Source organism: Myiozetetes cayanensis, unplaced genomic scaffold (genome assembly GCF_022539395.1).
Source record: "Myiozetetes cayanensis isolate MyiCay16 unplaced genomic scaffold, myiCay2020 scf1, whole genome shotgun sequence".
Lineage (NCBI taxonomy): Eukaryota > Metazoa > Chordata > Aves > Passeriformes > Tyrannidae > Myiozetetes > Myiozetetes cayanensis.
Genome location: NW_026086604.1, coordinates 102,956,781 through 102,978,311, shown reverse-complemented (window position 1 = coordinate 102,978,311; position 21,531 = coordinate 102,956,781). Strand labels below are relative to the sequence as shown.

Here is a 21,531-nt window from a genome sequence, read left to right as displayed (position 1 = left end):
TGTTCCAGTGCTGTCAACCTCACAGTAAAGAAGTTCCTCCTCATCTGCACATAGATCTTTCTGTGTTTCAGTTTACGCCCATTGGTCCTTGTCCTTTCACTGGGCCTGGCTTCATCTTCTTGTAAACCCCACCCCAGATACTTCCACAGACTGATGTTATGTTCTCTGTCATCTCTTCTCCAGGCTTATCAGGCCCAGCTCTCTCTGCCTTTCCTTGCAAAGGAAATGCTACAGTCCCTTAATCACCTTTTTGCCCTCTGCTGGGCCCGCTCCAGGAGCTCCACGTCTCTCTTGTCCCCAGGAGCCCAGAACTGGACACAGTACTCCAGGTGAGGCCTCATCAGGTCTGGATAGAGAGGCAGGATCATATCCCTCAGCCTGCTGGCAGTGCTCTTCCTAATGCACCCCAGGATGTCCTTGGCCTTCTTGGCCACAAGGGAACATTTCTGGCTCACGGACAGTTTGTTGTCCCCCAGGACCCCCAGGTCCTTCTCCGTAGAGCTGCTTTCCAGCAGATCAGCCCCCAGTCTGTACCGGTGCATGGAGTTATTCTTTCCCTGCACTTGTCTTTGTTGAATTTCGTGAGCCTCCCCTCCGCACAAGTCTCCAGCATGTCCAGGTCTCTGGATGGCAGCACAATGCTTGGGGTATCAGCCACTCCTCCCAGGTCTGTATTGTCTGCTATCTTGCTGAGGATGCATTCTGTTCCCTCATCCAAGTCATTGGTGAATAAGTTGCACAAGACTGGAGCCAGTACACTGGTAGCTACGTGCCTCCAAATAGACTCTGTGTCACTGATCACAACCCTCTGAGACCTGCCATTCAGCCAGCTCTCAATCCATGTCAACATCCACTCATCTAGCCACACTTCCTGAGGTTGTCTATCAGAATGTTTTAGGAGACAGTGTCAAAAGCCTTGCTGAAGTCAAGGCAGAAAACATCACTACTCTCCCCTCACCTACTCAGCCAGGGTAGAAGTCCTTTAGATTGGTTGGGCACAATTTCATGATTCTTCCTCACAATCAAAACAAAAGGAGGCTGGATTCAGCTGCTTTTGAAAACTTCTTTTCATAGGGAAACTCTTAATAATAAAGAACATTCAGACTTACAATTTTATACCATAATAGTAACAGGGTATCATCTGGAAAATAGATGTGGGAAGGCTCAGCTGTGACTGCACAAGCCCGTTGGAGAGATGGTCATGAAGCTGCTGTCACAAGCTGCTCCAGAGGTATCTCCTCCTCACTGGCAGCTCTTTACCCTGCTCTAGAGGGGACAACTCCCATATTGATGCAGTGGCAACACAGATCTCTTTCCCCAAGGTCATCTGGGTTGGAACATGCTAGAGAGACTGGGGAGAGTGGAGGGCAGAGTGAAGACTAAATGAATAACATTATTTTTGTCAAGCATATTCTTTATGAGGGAGCTGATAAGACTGGAGGCAGAAAGCACTGTGTCATAGTTCCTGTGAAATTTTGCTATATTTAATAAACATCCACATAAATTACAGTTATATAAACACTTCCTCAAACCATGGAGTTTTTCCAGTACTTATTAGTCGCACTTACTGATAGTCTTAGAGGAAAGGTTCAGATGCAGCAACTAATGAAAAAGGGGGACCAAGGCTCCAATCCAGACCTCTTTCTTTCCTTTATTTCAGCATTTGAAAAGCTGGGCCAATTTATCAACCCTGAGCTTAACTTTATGGAGGATGTTCCAGTACAGCTTTGGGGATAAAAGTAGTTAAAAGTTCTAGTAGCCACAACTGCACAGTGAAATAAAGAAATACAGGCTGCTTTTAAAAGGTATGCTGAGGAACAATTATTCATGGTACTGCTTTGGTTGTTTGAAACTCCAGAATGACTGGCTAAACCAGAACAGACGGTGGTAGGAGTGAGTCGATGCTGAAGGAATAGCACAGTTTCACTGCTTAAGTCTACTGATTAATAGACTGAAAGTCTATGCTGGAGTTATATTTTGGGTTTATTTTTTTACTTGCTTGTTTATTTTCTACAGGTTTCTCTAACTAACCTAGTTAGTTACTTGAGGAGATAGCTACTGAGCTATTTACCTCCAAAGTTGCAAAGGTCTGGAGAATCTGCATCCAAACCAGAAAATTGTTTTTCCTGAGAACACCTGTAAGTTCATATATCTCAGTTACCTAAGCCAGTGATGGCCATGATCCAGAAGGACGTGGCTTTGACAATTATTGGACACTGCAGACCATAATTTTGTCTGGTCTTTCAGAAAGTTTGTGGCCATCTAGCATATTTTTCCAGGCAAACATATTCTGACAGGTGTCAATAAAACAGGTGTTTGGTTAAAATCCTGTGGCGGAGCTAAGGTTAAGAATGGAATGAAATAGCTAAGTACATTTAGGAAACACAAATAAACATTCAATGATGTTGTGATAAATGAGCAGCTATTTCTTTAAAACACAGCTTTAAAGGATTGACTTTAAAGTAATCTATTTTCAAAAGCAAAGTGCTTTACTTCTTTGCTGCATTACTTATATTTGACTTAGATGGGAATACATTAATTTCATGTCATATGCTTGGAATGTGTGGAAAATAACATATTTTCCATGTGAATCAGCACAGGAAATGATCTGCAAATGAGTAAAATGTTGAGAAGTCTACAGATGGAGGTTTTTTCAAAAAATACACAATGTTTTTCAACTGTAGAGTACTGACATCATATTTTTTTCAAGAGTGAAGTATTACAGAGATGATTGATGACACATCAGAGACTGAAGACAAGCAAGAACTTACTTCTGATCAGCATAGTTTTAGACTGTAATCTAATGCAACATTAATTTTACAGTATCCATCTTTGCTAGTGCTAGGCAGTTTTGCCTCCCTTTATTTGCCATTGCCAAAGCTTACCACATTCTTGCTAAACACGGAAAATGGCATATAACGAATCAAGTCAGCGGTATTCTGACTTGATTTTCTTTTCACTGTGATGTAAAATTAAAAAAACCCCAAACCCAATGCCTTCTAAATGATGATCTAGTGATACATTCCATAAGATAGTTTGATTTTCAAAATTTTTCCTTGCTGAGGTTAGATACTAAAATAGTAATAAATACTATTACTAAGAACAGTAAATTAATATTTTTCTAAGAAACATACTGTGAGAGGATATTCAAGGGTGGATATGTTTAGGAAAATACGTAATCTACCATGGAGCTGAAACCTCAGTCCTAAACTAATGAACACTAGGCACTCACAGCAGCAAAACTGTGGGTGTGAGAAAGGAGTACAGATCTGCTCCAAGACACCATTGATTTGCTCTGAAATTACATAAATTATTACTGTTGAATTATTAATTAGAACTGATGATTTTATTGGAGTATTTGACACTGTAAGAAGCCACCATTATCGTAAAATGGATCCTCTGTGCACTCCTCAAACCTCCCTTGAATTTGAAGTTTCCTCCTTTATTTCATTTCAGAGGAAATTACTGCTTCTCTATGAAATTTTTCCTCTGTTTACTGAGGTGGAAATTGAGTCCCAGTCTTGTACAGATAGTAGTTACACTTTGACTCCTGCCTTTAACGTGAGGTATGAAGCACACTATTAATACTAGCTTTTTCTTTTTTCAAATCAAATCAATAAACAGGGTTTCTTTTGAATATGTTGCACTGCACTCTCTGGGGTGCATAAAAAACATTTGAAAGAGTAAGTTTGCATTATACTGATGGTAGTAAACATTGTCCTCTGAATGTTGAAACCAATTACATCTATTTGGCCTTTATCTTCTGACTGTACTTCTGTCAAATGAACAAACAGGCACACGGGCTGCATCCCAAAGGCAATATTTTGCTCATACTGCCCAACAGTCAAGGAGAGATGATCAACATATTTTTTTTGTAGGAAGATAAACCCTTGCAAGCTTCAATTTCACCATGAAAAGAGCAGCACAGGGAGCCTGCTGCCTCTGCTCTAAGTGTCCTGTTCGCTCTGAAGCTACAGACAGATTCTGCCATGCAAGTGAGACTGAAGCGTGCACTACAAGTTCATGCTACGCACAGTTCATCGTGCTGCCCTGTACCAGAGCTGCTTGGTTCATAGATCAGAGAGCCATTTAAGGTGAACCTGGAATCATTCTTGGTGGCAAAATTAAAACCATCTAAAGTCAAAACAGGATTTTCCTGGACTCTTTCCTCCAGTCTTCAAAACATGTGTCCGTCTTTGCCTTTATTCTCATCAATAAGGAATTTAAAGCCATAGACTCATTACTCTTAAATGTCACTGCCCATGAACAATGCAAATTCAGAGTCCCTGAACAGAAGAGAAGTTTTTTCAGTCCGCCTTTGGGAGCCTGCTTTGAAAGGGTTTCCTGAAAAGCTGCCTGCTTTGCTTCAGCATTCCCATAAGCAACAGTTGCATAACTTATATGGATTAATTGAACTGCAAACAGTAACATCTAGATCTCCCATGCTGTTTAAAATGCAATACAGCAAAACCAGGCATGACTGCAGTAAGGATCAAAGAGAAAAGATTACAGGAATGGAGAAGATGTTTGTTTACAAGAATTAGGGCATCTAGACGTTAGGGTATTATAAGGTAAAACTCTTAACATCTTTCCTGCCTTACCTCCAAGAAAAGATGAGCTGGAGGAGGTCAGAGAAATTCACCTGACTCAGACTGCCACCAGACAAAATAGGTCACGTTAGCTTCTTCAGCAGTTATAAAAGGCTTCTTTAGCTAATGAAGTGGCTGAGACACAGAACAAAAACCCAAAATGCTCAGAGGATAGAAGAAAAAGTTCAGAAGGCGGGTGGGGTTAAAGCTGATGTTTTGAAGCTTGGAACTATGCTTCAGGACTTTCCTATTCCAGGCTGACACAGATTGCCCAGCAAAGGAGAAGGGCATGGGTGTTTATGAATTGGATTTACTCCCTGCAAAGTTTGCTGCCAGTAATAATCCATCTTGAGCAGAAGTATTTTGAAACACTATTGCTGAGTTGTGCAGATTTGTGATGATACTAATCTCCACACAACTTCACAAGAAGCTGCCAGAAATGCAAAGAACTTATATTTGCAGTATATATTTGTGAAACTAAGTTTTGGTAGAACATCCATCCACATTACAACAGGAGACAAGTTCTGGGCCTGTTTCCATTTAAAAAGTTATTTCAAGTAACTAATCTTCCAGACTTCTTTTCAGTCTCTGGACTGTGAACTTCCCTGATACTGATGCTTTACTCCTCCTCTCTTTCATTTATTTTAGCACTTCAAGTAGAAAAAATTTAAAAGACTGGAAAATAACACCAAAAATTTAGGGTTAAAATTCCTCAGTTTCCTTGGATTCAGTAGAGCTGTGGTGCAGAGAGGATGTGATTTAATTTATGGAAGCAGGATTGTCTTGCATCAGATTTAATGTTCTGTAGACAGCTGCCTTTTCCAAAGAACACGAGTTCCTCACTCAAGTGGGGAACACTGAGCACCCTCATCTGAAAAATGTTGAGCAATCCCATCAGCATCCTTCAAGAACTTACCACACTGTTAGCTGAAAGGCAGTGACTTCCATGCCAAGGGGCACAAATTTCTTACAGTAAGCTATACAAATTACTGACAATATTTTGTACTCAAAGACCTATACTACTTCTACATGAAGCTATACCAGTTTTTAACTTCTTGCCCTGCCTTAAAACTTGGAAATCGTGTCACTCACTTTCACATGGGTAAACTGCCACTGAATTAATTCCTGATCTGACTGTTCTGGGACGACTATATGATACATAGGCAAGAAAACCAAACCATGCACAATGTCCTAGCCACAAGGATGTGAATTTCTAGGATCAGATTTCTGATTAGCAACTCCTGCAGCTTCCCACAGTGGCGACCATGCATGGTCTACATCTCCAGCCACTTGCATTTCTTTCCTGATCTGCCCTTGCACAGCCCCGTAGATGAACTGAATGAAGACAGTTTTTTAGGTATTCACACCGCACTGAAAATTACCTTACATATTACCTTATGGAGTTTTTCTCTGCACATCAGAGAGAATAATAAAATTAGCTCCTCTGTGTCAGTCAGTCAGTCCCTTCCAGGAACATACTCATGGACAGTTTCAGAGAGCAGACAGGCCTGTCTTTCAGAGGTATAAAGTTAGTGTGAGGTTTTATGCACAACAGGGATCAGGCAGAAGGATCCCAAGAAAGTCTGCAGTGTAAGTTTACCTGTTATATTTGTTCTGTTGACCTGGTCTCCCAAAAAATGTGTGTCCTAGACAGCCAACACACACACACACATACAAGCAGATCAGAGCCTCTCACCCAGCAGATGCTACTTCTTGTCAATTAGGTGACAGTGAGGCAGCTGGAGGAGGTAGATATGGTCACCACAGTGAAATGGAACTGGGGGCAATGCAGCAGACACAAGGAGCAGGAGAGTTAGAATTACTGCTGTGGAAAAGAGTGAGGATACCAGACACAAATTTGCAAGATGGATTTCTGCTGCTTCTAGTGTATCATACAAGAGAGCTTGTGCTTGGTACTCAGGATAACCTGAATGACAGAGGAATTTGACTGCAGTTGAATCCCTCACCTGTAATTTGTGACAACAGTATGTGTCTACAAGGCAAGACATCTGTCAACAAATATAGAACTTGTGCTAACCTGTGGCAGATGTGACATAAGTCTCTATGCATGAATATTCTCAAGTTAACATCCAGGCTCACAGAAGTTATGGAAAGGTCATCCCGCAAGTTCTAGCATGGACACCCACACAGATTTAAAATATTTTTTCTTACCAACAATCATATGGTTGCAGACATCGCAGAAGGTGGGTTTTTTGAAGATGTGCTCCTGGAAGATGTGAGTCTTGTTGTTTTCTGGCAGCTGCTGGGCTCTGGTGGGAGAAGATGCCTGGCTCTCTGAGTTGGGGAGCTGTCCAGTGCTTGTGCTCACCTCAGGCATCAAGTCTACCTGCAGTTTCACATCGCTATTAGTCCTCTGGAAGAAATTGTCTGCACTTTTACTCCGCAAGCTTTTCGTCTTGAAGGAGAGTGATCGCTTCAGTTTCTGCAGCTGCAATAAATAAGCCAGTTATAATTACTACTTTTTCTACTTATAAAAACAATGCAAGGCTCCTGGTTTTGGGGTGTGCTGTTGCCAAGTGAACCTTGAAGCCACTGGCAGACCTTGAACCACCTGAACAATAAAATTGACTTTAGAATTTAAATGGCAGTTTTTGAGCAAAGAAAGCAGATCCCAACCAGAAAACAAACTACACTACAGATGCTTTCTGACAATAAACTTGATAACCCTAATGAATGCTTCTATTAGTCTTCACTTTCAGATATGACAGTATAGAGGTGCCGCTGAAAGTTGCATGCATTGGAGAATATATCCTTTGTATTCCAGCATAAGGGAACTTAGAGTATTATTCATCCTCTAATAGTATTTTAGCAGCCTGTAAAGCCATTACAGGAACAGCTGTTAAATGGCAGTGCAAGACAAGTGAACTCAGTAAATATATTTAATATATTTAAATTTCTCGAATTTGGCATAAAAAGAGTTTATATGCAGTTTTGACTGCTGTCTTGTGCCATATCAGCAATCCTCTCATCCTTCAAGCCTCCCCTCCATCTCCCAATTTTATATGAGGCTCGGAAGGGCACTAGGTGAGGCACAGAAGCTATCAGGATATCAGCCACACAAATTTGTGGGTCCACAAATTAGGGGCCAGGTAAAAGGAAAAGAAGCTCTGCATCTGCTTCATATTTACCTTCTTTGAAGTGCAATAACCCTGTATCACGTTTCACTCAACATTATTCTAACCACTGCAAAATAATTTCAACCACTGCTGCTATTCTCTGGGTGACTGTGATGTAACAACTGAAATTTTCCATGCCTCTCAGGCTGTCTGTGGTGAGCAGCAGGAATGGTTTATATTAGAAACTGTTTATGTTAGAAGCAATGATGATTGGGGACCGTAATTCACACTAATATAAAGGGAAGGAGTGCACATGCTTTCCCAAAAAAGCATAGCAATGGTCCGTCACACTGACTTACTGGCCTCAGAGCACTTGCTCTCCCTAAATTTTATTCCTGATCTACCCATTTTCTTTATGATGCAGCTGAAAGCATGCTGTTGGAGAGGAGAGGCAAGACAGTCTGGGGGGATGCCACTCTTCCACCTTCAGAAGCAGCTTGTTCCTGGAGAGGGAGACACCAGCTTTTTTTCCCAGTGTGTCTCAATAAACTCCCCGAGTCAAATGAATGGAGAAGGAGCTGCCATTGCCTCCAGTTAACTGTGTTTGTGTTTGCTGCATGGAAGCAAACTGCATTCTGCTTGCTGAAGCGTTCCTCCACAGTGGCTCTCGGAGTAGGGAGGGGTCAGAGCCTGGGGCCCCTCCCATATGTGCCACTCTCACCCACAACTCAGGTTTCAGAGGAGGAGCCCTGGATTCAAACGAAGGAAATACCTATTTGCAAGGAACTCTCAGTCTCTAGGGGAATGTGAAAATAAGAGCAATTAAGTCATTAGATGCCAACTATGAGGTAAATGCAGTTTATGGTTTCTGAAGCTCTTTTAGCTGAAGCCTAAGCCATGGACTTACTGAGCCCCAAAATCACTGTACAACTGCTCTATCAGAATATGAGATCTTTCCTCTTCTTCTTGGATGTTAAGTTACCAGCTCTTGAAATCACTGAGGTTATTCTGTTCTGAGATTACTTCATCTCCCCAGTGACAGCCAGGAACTCAGCAGTAATTCACCCCCTTGCTCCTGAAACACTTCTCACTGAAGTCAGACCTAATTAGTGTAGCAAAACACAGAGAATTACAACACCACAAGGTGACTGAGATGGCATCCATTATTGATTTGCCATCCATTTCTACAGTGCCACATGAAGCTAATTAAATTTCAAAACACTGCTTCTGCCAGAGAAAGAAAACTAAGCTGTGCAATACAGTATTGGTTTTATAATGAAACAACTGTCCTGCTAGTTTGGACAATGTAGGCAGTATATTTGAAGAAGCTCTGCATTTACTATCCTTATTCCATTCTGTTGTGCAGAACCATTTGCCAGCCAAGGGATGTACCAATGGCCTTTCCTCCCCCAGGCAGAAAAGTCAACAATTTTCCAAAGAAGGGTAGTCCAGTATTAAGGCTATAGATACCAACAGATACAAACACACTAAGGTGAGCATGAAACTGTGCATACTCCATACGCATCCCCATCCAGAATGTTCAGAGGACACATAGTCAAGAATGAGTTGACCAAGTTACCTTCACAGATTTGGCAGATATCTCTGCACAAGCTAATAGTCCTCTCTGAGATTCCCTGAGCACTGCCTTGTGTTCATGTGCTTAAATAATTCCCAGACAAGATGGGCATCCTTGTCATTAGCCAAATACAGATTTTATTCTCATTTGCATTCAGACTGGAAGATATATACATGTTTGGCTTACATTGCCTATCTAAAACACCAGTGGAAGTCTGGGATTATTATATCCCAAATAGATTATGTGTGTACAGAAGTGACTATGCAAGAATGCAGAATATTGGCAATGTTTAGCATTTTGAACACCTAATTATACACTTTCGTCAGTACTGTTAAAAAGCACCCCTCAGATCAGTGTGTTTTATAACCCTCATGTACAAGTGAGAGTATACAGGGCAATAGAAAATTGGCATCAGGTTGTATAATTAGATCCAATTTTCCTTTCTCATATTAGGCCCATGAGAGAATTTGAAATAGGGTACTGGTATGTGATTGTTTACTCAGGAAAAGTTGGCTGAAGCAAGGGCAAGTGCAGGTTGTTATACAGTTAGAATAAACTATAAAACCATAAAAGCTTAAGTGATTATTATGCCACAGCTAAGTGAGCATTGCTTCCCTTACTTAAACGTCCCCGTCTCCTTATTTTGAAATTTGCTGTTCTTTTATTGCAAGATTTCAAAAGTAATTAAATACAGACATGTAATATATGCCTGATTTTGGTCTGCTGTAAACTGATTTAAAGCACTTGTAATGCCACTGGCTTCTAATAGAGCTGCTATAGTATTCACCTGAGGCAGGAATCAAATCTTTCAGTAGAGAAGAACGTATGCAAATTTTAATATTTTTATTTTCTTTCTGTGGTGTGAATGAGTTCAAAGTCAAATCTTAGGAATAATCACTACTAAACTTTTGAAAAAACCTGCAGCTAGAGTTGTTCTACACTCAGTACTTACTTCAACACTTCAGTGAAAAATCATGTACTGAGAATTAAATAAAACCTTAAACCAAGCACAAAACAGCTCTAAGAAATGTATTTGAAATAAATCTCCTAATCCTTTCCCATTTTCTCCTCTGCAAGCAAGGCTACAAATTAGCTTTCATTTAAATAAAAATAAAATTCCCAGAAACATAGGAATTTTTCTAGACTTGGGGTAACATCAGAAGACTTCACAATTTTGAGAGTTCAGAAACATGAACCCTTGCTATTAAATCCAGGATGTTCCTGTGGTTTGAAATTTGAGTAAAGGAAAAACAGTTTGTCTCTAGTTAAAAGCTTTTTATCAGTCACACAGACTCTCGGTGACTGCACATACTAACCCCACAGGCGAGGTAGAGATAAGTGCAATGGCTCAACCTCAGCGCTTGATTAAGCTTTTTTTTTTCTGTATCTTGCAGCAAAATCTCAATTTTTTTCTGAGTCCCTGAATGTTCAAGCTTCAAGGGATCAGGAAGCTCTGACAAACCACAGCTTATCAGCACCTCCTCTGTTCCTAATGCCCCTATACTACAACACTTTAGCTGTTATAAGCAGAAAACAGGAGGCAGCAAAAGAACAGCTCTTCAAATTCATTCCTAGTATTAGCTAGGTGCCACTGCTTTTGCTGTGAATGGGCATTGCACCTGAGCTCACTGAGACTTCATTTTATGTAATAGAAGCATCCAACGCTTCTCTACAATTTTCATTTAAGTAATTCCCATTGAAGTTGGAAAGATACCAGTGATTTGAGCTGTTTTATAATTCCTAGCTTTGCAGTTACAAAGATATTTGTCCACTCTGATGAGTACTTTTTTTCAGGTTCCTAACTGCTCTCTGACATCTAGAAACTCTTTTCGCCTTTATCCTCCAGCTTGTTTACATTAGCAGTCAGCGTGGCTCTGTAGAAGCAGATTGGAGAAAGAAACAGGAACTGTTGAGGACCCAGCATGCCCACTATATGCATTTCGGGACACAGAGTACTCTGCTCTGAACCATCCCAGCCCATCAGTACTGGCATGCATTAGGTGCACACCTGGAGCACAAGCAAACCCTCAGGTGATGCAGCCTGTGCATAGAGCACAAGGACCAAAGTAAGGTGAGTAGCAGCAATCTCAACACTGGGAGATTTACTTTGAAAACACACTCCCAAAACAGCCTAAACCACTATGATGGGTTTCCCTTATGCCTTCACCGTTTCTCAATACAATTTCTTCATCTCACCTTCTCACCATTCAAAACTCGGAGAAAGCCTCACTCCCACCACATCCTACACACAAATGCTTCCTTCCTCTTCCTGAAGCTCACTCCTTAGTGTGAATGGTGGTTACTAGGGGATCAAAGTGTATATTGCATTACTTTATATTATATTATTTTGTTTGCTTGGACCATGAGCTTCAGCATTCAGGGCAATCCTTGTGGAATCTGCCCACATCAGCTTATTTTCCAACATGCTTGGTCTTGTTGCCTTCTCAGTCACTGCTAACATCCCTGACGGCAGCAGAGGCTCCTGTGCAGAGTGGAGCCAATGGGGAGATTATTTTTATACATTTCCACTGTTAACTATCTTCCAGGAGAAATGAACAAATGAGCCACACATCAACTGAACTTTACTAACCTACTATACAACGAAGCCCTCGTTTTCAGACATCAGTTGTCTGCTGTATGGTTGCTGTGCTAGCAATAAACAAAAAATATTGTGTGCTCTTCTCTATCACTTTCTTTACACTGCTGTTAACAATACCATTAGATCCATAAAAAGTAATACAGGGTATTAGCAGAGTTGGAATGAACCATCAAGCCAGTTTGAATCCTGAAATTCTTATAAAACATAGCTATTTTGTTTAGTATGCAGACTAAAAATGCTCTGTCAGCAGATTTCACTCTGCTGTGAGATAAACATCCACCTTCTGTAAGGAACCACTTCTTCCTTGCAGTTTCTTAGAGCAAATTTGCACATTATTTGACTCTCACTTTGCTGTAAAAAAAAGACTTCAACACATAAAGCTCAGATGATGTTGTGTAGATTTGCTAGAGAGCATGTCAGGTACCTGGGATATTAGCAAAATGGATGCGGACCAAAAGCCTTTCATATAAGGGAGAGAACAAAAGTCTTGATGAATGGTATCTCCTCTACTGAGCACAGTGCATTTTCTGGGTCAAGGAACATTCAATTTGTATTAGCAACTCTCAGAATATACTTCAGTTGTTTACTAGCTTTGTTGAAGGACTGGATGTTACCAGGGTGTAAGCTGGCCTGGCGGCATTGCTGGGCTTCAGCTAGCCCTGCTGATTCACAGCAGACAAGGAACAAGCTCAGATACGAGTGCTTACTTCTTGTGAACATGAAGGCTAATGATTTTCTTCTTAAAATTGAGGGATACAAAAGTAAGTGATTTTTGAGGACAGACAAGAGTGGGTTTTTTACTGGGTTTGGTTTGAAAATCCACTGCCTTGGCATTTTAATGGGCAAAAATAAGATTATAACATACCTAGAGGCAGTATGCAATTTCATAAACAGTATGTGTATTTGCCTGCTGATGAGAGAAGTACTATGTCTTATAGCATTAATAAGATGAAAGGATATTTTTAATACTTAAGGGGTTGGTATTGTTTATTGCCAAAGCACCCATGATAAATTTTGTAAGCAAAGCTGATTCCTTTTCTACATTCTTCTTTCTAAATGATAAATAGTTGAAATACTCTACTAGTACAATCTGAGTTAGCTAAACTGACTTCAATTGTAGCTGATTTATACAGTCTGAGAATCTGGCCCTACCATGTACTTGTGTCTGCTCTAGCCATCTTTCTTGGAAGCTGAATCCTTTTAATCCACTATAGACAAAGAGGGAGTGTTTGTTATTGCACAGTCTGCTAGGTATTATATTTGTGTATTTTCCCAAACAGATTGCATAGCTAGCATTAGAACAAATATATTTGCTATTGTTGTAAAAAGTAAATAAATCAAACTGTCTGCTTGAATATTGTATTGAAATTGTCAAAGAGGAGACATTTCCCATAATACCTACCAATAATAATATTGTTAGTGATTCACTGAGTACCTACAATTGCTCTGGCTAGCTCTTGCTCCTCTGATCGTCACCCTCAGCTTCTCCTTCCTGTCCTACAGTATTTTTTAAATCCACTCTGGGATTCTCAAAAAAAGTTAGGATATGAACCTTTTCAGACAAGGCTCTTTCTATGATTTTATTTCACTCATGGAGTCCTAAACTACAATGAAATTCTCTGATTGACATGCCAAAGTGTAGCAGCAAAAATGCTTGAAAGAGGTTCGGGGTTTGAAAGTATGAAGTCTGAAGGGATGCTCAGGTGTCACTGCTCCCACAGATGTCACTGTGAATCCCCCACTGTCCTCAGTCCTCTCCTGATGTACTACATCCTTGCCAGCTGTGCGTTTGCATCTCTAAGTAGCAGAACTCTAAATTAGCAAGAGGTCAGCTTGCACATGTAGCCAAACAGTGTGTTTGCATAGCAGACCTGTTCATTCCGTACGACTCCCTGGTTTGGTTTGAACCAAGCTGAAAAATTCATCTAGTTCTCAACAATTGCTCCAGCAGTTGGTTGTAACTTATCCTACATTTTAGGGTGAGTAGTCTTCTAATATCACAAGAAACCAGAATTAGCAAATATGTGAGAGAAATTTGAAATAAAGTGCTCAAAGCTTTAAGGCCTGAAAATACAAAAAATTCTCCGTTATGCTCCCAATTCCTTCATATATCTTCAAAATTCAGCATAAGGTGTAACAGGATAAACTAATGAAGTCCAGGGAGCGATAGATTTGAGGAAACAGAATTTATTAACTAGACCAATTGCTACCAAATTTCAGGGAAATCCTTTTCTGTCTCTGTTACATTCAGAATTTTCTATTTAGTCCTAAGGCATAAAAGGAGTAAACACTCTACTAGATATTCTGCAACTGTGACTTGCAGAGCTCACATTAACTTCCCTGCTAAATTATATTTTCGTAATAACTTCAAAAGTCTCACAGTCATTTAAACAGTTTAAAACAGCTTATGAAAAGGAGGAAACATGCAAAATAAATGGAATGATACTTGTATGCATGAAAATGCAGAAAAATGTAAGGCTTTTAAAACAAAAATCTAAGTAAAATCCACACCCAAACTCTCAAATTTTGTAGCTAACAGCATTTTTGCTGCTCTGTTTTTGAACAACCCTATTTTGGTGTATTCCTTTGATTTCCTTTATTCACACTGTATTAGAAAGAGTAATCTAGAAAGAAAAGAGTGCATATTACATCATCTTCCTGAGAGATCTGTTCTCTATCAATATTTCTTCAAACTTCCTAACAGGTTTGATTCAAGTTTATTTTGGGGAAAACGCTTGCAATATCACAACCATGGCCTGCATTCAGCCTACTTCTGCAGAGAATCTTCCTCAATTTTGCAGTATTTTAAGCTAACAACTCACAGTATCTTTCAGAGAAGCTGTGCTGTAGCTTTCCAGAGTTTATAATCTGAGTAATGAAAATCAGATTAACAGTCCCAAAGTAAGATCTACTAGGTTCACTGTGTTGAGCTGAAAGATCATCAATTCTTCCTTCTTTACCAACATATGCATACATCAAAACACTTTACAAATCGAACTAAGGAACAGTTCAGTCATAACAAAAGCCTGCTGCTTGTTTTATAGCGGGATTGCAAAATGTTCTGTCCCTTACATCTCCTCTCCTACCTCACCTTGCAAAAAAAGAACTGCTCTTCTCAGGAGTAGAGGGAAAGACCACAAATCCTCTATCTATATCCAGGATTATATTCTCCCTGCTGCTAAATAACTGTTTCAAAATGGGTGACACCAGCTCAGGAGGTCCTTTATAATTCAGGTTACGAAAGGTGTCTTGTGTAGACCTCTGTGTGGCTCCTATCTCCCTTTCGTGATCTGACAATTGAACTCTCCTGAAGCCAAAAGGAAAGCTCATGAAGGAACAAAGAGATAGTTAAGAACAGCTCTTCCATATTTTTTTTTTTTTCAATTTTAAAATCAGCCTGCTGTACTTTCAACTTCAAGACAGGTAGGTTTTTATCTTGTTTTGTACTTTGGGGTTCACCTCAGGCACCTGGTTGACAAGCAGCTGATCATATCTGTACTTTGCCCCATCAGGATGTTGTTGTTATCTCTTGCCTCTTGATGTAGAAGGCATTTGGAGTGTTATCTCTGAAGTCACTTCTGGGAATCCCACATTTTGCAGCTCTTTTTGGATAGCTCTTTTCCATATCAGTTTCTAAATGGAACACCAATCTCCCTTTGGTAACTCCCGATTCAGTCATTTACTAATATTTGCTGTTGTGAAAGTGGGATGATGAAATTTGGAGATTAAAAGGCTAAGAATCAGAGTGATATAAGTCCAGGACGTCCTAATGAGGTGAAAGAAGCTACATTGGTATATGCTTACGAGAGTCTTCGAGAGTGATAATAGGACCTCAGTTTTGCTTCTTTTACTTCTCATGAATAATCTGGTGAGAATGTGATTGTGAATGTAAGATTAATTATCCTTGGCTGTATCTCATGTCTGTCCATCTATGAAGTGTGCATCTCCCCTGTTGATCTTATGGCTTAATATGAAACCCTTGACCTTTAAAAAAAAAACCAAACACAACAGTGTTCTGCTTAAAAATGCTGGGCTACCTATAGCAATAGTTTCTACTAATTTATTTTACCATTTGTTTTTCTATCCTTATTTTTTTCTTTTTTTTTCTTTTTTCTTTCCTTTTTTTTTTTTTTTTAACTTAGCTGTTTTATAATACTTTAAATGGTAGTATGTCTCTGAAGCAAATATGGAAATACATCTGGCAAGGAGGCTGATACTAACTAAGGGCAAATTAACATGAACCCCACAACCCACCCACATAGTGTATTATCACATTTGTATCATCTTAAAACAAAAAGGAAGACTGAGATCTATTGGGAGTTGTTATAGTTAATATTCTGACAGTGTTTCCACTCTTACTTCTGGGTTCAAAACTTACACTGTTAAAATTACTTTGCAATGAAAACATGTAAGTGTCTCAGCTCTACAACAAAGTTGTTGTCATTGGGCCAAATCCTAAGGTCTTTGCTTATTGCTAACTCCTGCTGACTTCAGAGAGCATGTTTTCAGAGTGAAGCTCAAGGTTTGGCTGGGTTGCTGGGGTTTTTTTGTTTGTCTATTTTCAAATTAATTTTTTAAAATGTTTTATACACTGTGCATTAAAAACAAAGGATTTCTGAATACAGTATGAAAAAGCACCTGGCCACATTTGATATTCTGTTATGTGGCTAACTTTATTCAACTTTTCAATTCCCTCCTCTTGTTTTTAAACCATCTTTGTCAATCTCTGCTCCTCCACAACCAAATATAGAGAGATCCAGGGGACACATATGCTCCTGCTTCTTTTGTCTTTCCTAGACACTTGTTTCAACTCATACTTTGCATGAATTAATTCTGTCCAATTCTTGCTTAGCTACTGTGCTTTGAGATGATATTACTTTGTTTTTCAGTCGAAGAGAAAATGAGAACACAATGCCAGAATTTGGGTGTTGTATGGCCGATTGGCTTAAAAGAAGCGCCCCTCCCCCTCCCCAATATTTTGTCTTACTTGATTCCACAGGTTTCTGCACTCTCTTTTTTGCTGCCTGTCCATAAACAGAGATTCAGATCCAAATTTTACAGCTTGTTTCCACGTTTCCATTTCAAATAATTCTCAGTGGAAGATGGCATATGAGCTTATACCTTACAGAATATTAGCAGCATTTGTTGGTTCCCTTCCAGTTTTTCTTTTTCATGGTTCCCTTCCTCTTCTTGTGCATATTTTTGCAATCTGGGAGCAAATTTGCTGCCTTCCATCTTCCTTTTATCCCTCCTGAAGACTAACACTGTCCCACCATGTGAACGCTGCTTCTTGCCAGCTACTCTGGAGGCCAGGGCATGTACCCTCCTCTGTTCTGACACCACAAGTCTAACAGGACCCATATGGTCCTGATGCACATTGCTGCCCAGGCACCACTCTGGCATGAAACCCTTGATCTGGAGGAAGAGCTGACAGCACAGGTAGAGCAAGGCCAGTTAAATCCTCTGGCCTTCTCAAGGCCTCACCTGGGTATCCACAGAGTTTCCTTCATGTCGTATTTCCAGTTCTAAAGTCCTATAGCATCTGCCACGTACACAACAAATGCTGTGCCAATTAAAATTTTTTCCTACCTTGATAACCTCTTCCTTGTTATTTGTTGTGCATCCAGTTATCTTACTACCCACCATGACAAAGGTCTGTCTATTTCCAGATCCGGTCCAGATCTGGTACATTTTCCATTAAAGCTCTTCTCAAAGTGGAACTTATGACATACGTTTATCCTTTTCAACATATCTACCCTAGTAGGTTTCTAATTTTCAAAAAGTATTTCCAAAAATGTTTGGGAAAGCCATCCTTGTAATACAATTTCCAAGGAATCTGTTAGTAGTACAGAAAGCTTCCATCTCAGTCTGTCTTTTGTCTTCTTGTTATTACACGTTAGTCATGCCCAGCAAAAGCTCATTCAATGTCCTTCATAAAGTATAGGCCAACTCTCCACACAGAAAATCTGTTTAACTTGATGATGGTATTGTCATATATATGGCACACAGTTACTTGGCACTTTATGGAGATGTTTGAAAGCCTAAACATTGCTTCCAGAACCTGACAATGTAAATACATATATTTGGAGATATTAATTAACAAGAGTTGTTATGCATTAGATTTATCATATATCTTTGACTCCTTTTGCCTCAGGCTAATCCATTTCTTTTATATTTTTTCCGAAACCTCCAAGCTGCTAAACATATCTTTAGCCAGCTATTGTTCCAAGATCAACCCTGCAAAATAAAAACATTTTATTTTTATCCTCACCAGCTGCACAACTTTCCTTCTCAAATTACCTCTATCAAATTTCAGGATTATAATGAGTGTTTGAACTGCAAAAATATGGTTTGATACTGAGAAAGCTGGTTCTGTGTAAAAAGATAGTTTATACAGAATACCACAAATAGAAGAACTACAATTTTTTTCTGAATGTTAAGAATTTTTTTTAAGTTCTTCAGAATTCTCTAAAGTTAAACTGTTGCTAATGAAATCCTGCACATGAACATCTAATAATAGTAATAATGATTTTGAAAAAAAAGCCTATAATACTGTCATGATGTCACGCTCACCTAATAAATGAAGCTTCATAGTTTTGGTGTTGAGAGAGAAAAGAGCTGTTGGCATTGACGTAAATTACCAACAGATTTAATAGGAGTTACTGATTTGGTAGGAAAGTCAGGGATCTTGAACCACTGAAACTGTGAAGCCTTGTCTGACAAAAATAATGTCATTGACTTCAACAGGAACAGCATATTGCATGGGGCTGCATGAGAGATTCAGGCAGACAGGAAAGCAGAGAAATAGAAGGAAGAGGAAAGGAAAGTCAAGTTAGAACAGAGGGAGTTTTAAAGAATATGAATATGAACCCTGTGTAAGAGGGGGGATTTCCATGAAGAGCTTCACTTTGTCTAGCCTATTCCACTGTCAGAGTAGGTGCAAGTCTTGATATCAGCCAAGTAGCACTGGCCTAGAAGGCATGTGAAATGTTATAGCAGAGACACAGCTGCTGTGTACTGCTGTACTAAAGAGCAAACACAGTGCTAACTTCTGAGATATGTATTAATTTTCTCCCATCAGTTGGGTTTTTTTTTTATATGAAGCAGTCACAATGAGTGTGACTGTACTGAAGGGATGTTAACTTAAGGAAAGGAGAGGGTTTTTCCTGGAATTCAGCAGCTGTTACTAAAGACCAAATGACATTACCTCTATTGCTACTGTGGGAATATTGTATTTATTACAATGTATTTCCTATAGTGCCAGAAAAAAGTAGGCTAGCTTTCTCATCTTGTTTAAAAAAGAACTGATATTTTTTTTACCATACTGAGTGGTTAGTTCTTATGGCCAGCATGTAGTTATGGCTGCATTCTCCTCAGAGGAAAATCACTCTGTTAAGATTTTGGTGTAAGGTTTGACTGTTGGTTTGTAGGGTTTTTTGTTTGTTTGTTTTTGTTTGGGGAGGGTTGGTTTGTTTGTTTTGTGGGTTTTGTTTGGTTTTGGTTTTGTTTTGTGTGTGTGTTTTTGTGGGTTTTTTGTGTGTTTTGCTTTGTTTGGTTTGTTTGTTTTTACCTTTGTAAAAAGCTTTTAATTTGTCTACATTCTAGCAGGATTCAAGTAGGTCTATTACAGCTGTTGGCATTCATTTTAGCTTTGATAATTTCTAAGGAAGATGTCCAGAGCATTTTTCTTGGATGCCAGGCAGGAACTGCTAAAAAAGCCAGTGCTGGTGAAACACAGAATTGAAGCCTGGGGAAGTCTGTGGCAGCTTAAGCTGCTGGGGGAGGCAGGAGCGAAAAAGCCCTCCACTGGCAGTGCAGTTGAAAAGGGATCTTCTGAGTTGCATTGGCCTTCAGCTACCTACCCAGAAAGGAGAGGATAAGATGGGGAGACTAGGAAGTCTGATTTGTTACCTCTCCATAAAGAATGTTTTCTATTACTTCACTGCCTAGGTTTTAAATTTATGTATAGTTTTCTGCATATACATATAAAGACACTATAAGGTTACATCAAGAGATAAATAGGCATCCACATGCAAGGAACAGACCATGTAAAACCAGACAGTGTGAGGAAATTAAGTGAAACTTAAGTAATTTATTTGTTAATAAAGCGGGTATGGCTTGGGTATAGGTGAAAGGGAAAGTGCAAACTGTGGGGTTTGCTTTTTTTCAAGTGTACTTACGGCATGAGCACCAGCATCCGCACAGTGTTTATAAAAGGTCCCTCCCCCTAGCAGAAGAACCGCCATCCATTTTCTTAACAGGAATCTTTAAACTTGGCTAAGCTTGGAAACATGGAAATTTTTCCTGCAAAGACTCATTGTATCAGAGAGCCTGGTCATGGATTAAAGCATTTGTGCGAGAACAGGAACAGAGAGGAAAGAAAGAGAGAAAAATTGAAAGGCAGAGAGCGAGTGGGTAAGCTAGCAAAAAAGTTAACCGTTTGCCTGGATCTTTAACAGTGAGGAGGATGAAGTCCATTTGTCACTATGACTAACTACAGGAGACAGGTCTAACTGAAGTGAACCTGCCAAAGACTCCTATGTGCCCATACTTCATGAAACTGGTACACGATTCGTCTTGCGGCTGCAGTTTAATAGCAGCACTTCACATTTTGAAGCCTGGATAGTCTCACATTTCACTCTCTTTTTGTCATAGGTGCATAACTTTCCATTATAGGACTGGCTGGAAAACAGCAGTTCCACTTAGCAAAAATTAACAAAGTTTGAATGATTTTGTTCCACATTGGTATAAAAACAACTGCAGCTTCTCAGAATGTCTTTGAGAGAGCTGAGGGCAGAAGAGGGGAAAATCAGATGGACTAGCCAGCCAGGGGAACAGCTGCTGACCAGTCTTTGTAGGCAAGATTCAAGACCTCACTTGGGGAGAATATAAGTAGTGTTCACCTTACTTAAATTTGAGCTTTTAACTCAGCTGTAGCTGCCTGCTATGGTCAGTGGAAAGATATTTCTCCCAGAGAAGCTAATTTAGACCACATAAAGCAGGCTTTTCCTCTAACTAAATGTTTGATAAAACAGACTTAAGTCTGTGTTCCATTTTATAACACAGGGAGTCTGAACAACTAACTTATCTGCCTACAGTTGCTCTCTAATCACAGGTGGGGCTGTACGATGTAACCTAGGATGCTTTTTTCTCCTCTTTTGACTATAAATTTCACCTGCAACCAGGGAAATCTCCCTAATAAAAGTTTACACAATCAATTCCTCAAAACCAGATGCTTTGACACTGAAAAATCAGCGAAAAAAAGCATTCAACAAGCACACATTTCACTGGAAGGCTCGTTACCAGAAATGTCTGGCAGATCATTAAAAGTCACCTTATGTTTTATTTGTAAGTAACTCCTTAATTACGTGATTTAAACTAAAAGAGGATTTGTGAACATACATGAGAAATGAACTAATCTCACTTATAAATAATATAAGTAAGTACACTTAAATGTACAACAAAAATTGTGTATGCTGGATCCTTGGGTTGACTGATACTGGTTGATAATTTAACAGTAGGTGCATTTTAAAGACCCATATAAACCTGAAACATTTAAACAACCAGATTCTCAGTTTAGCTGTGCAGAAGTCAGGAACAGTCTGACAATTTTACTGTGTTGAATTTTGCCCAGCATGTTTCGTTTACTTGTGAGGATAGAGATGCCTAGTCCAAGACCATTTATCACTG

At 39.6% G+C, this 21,531-nt stretch overlaps 1 protein-coding gene across 2 annotated transcripts in view; it reads right to left on the bottom strand.

The window, feature by feature from the left end:
• The window catches only part of STAC (SH3 and cysteine rich domain), a 75,001-nt gene that overhangs the window by 42,936 nt on the left and 10,534 nt on the right, over positions 1–21,531 (bottom strand). For both annotated transcript variants that reach the window (XM_050332102.1, XM_050332093.1), the window contains one exon: positions 6,762–7,038. In XM_050332102.1, the coding sequence (XP_050188059.1) occupies positions 6,762–7,038 (277 nt within the window). The remainder of the gene's footprint in view (positions 1–6,761; positions 7,039–21,531) is intronic.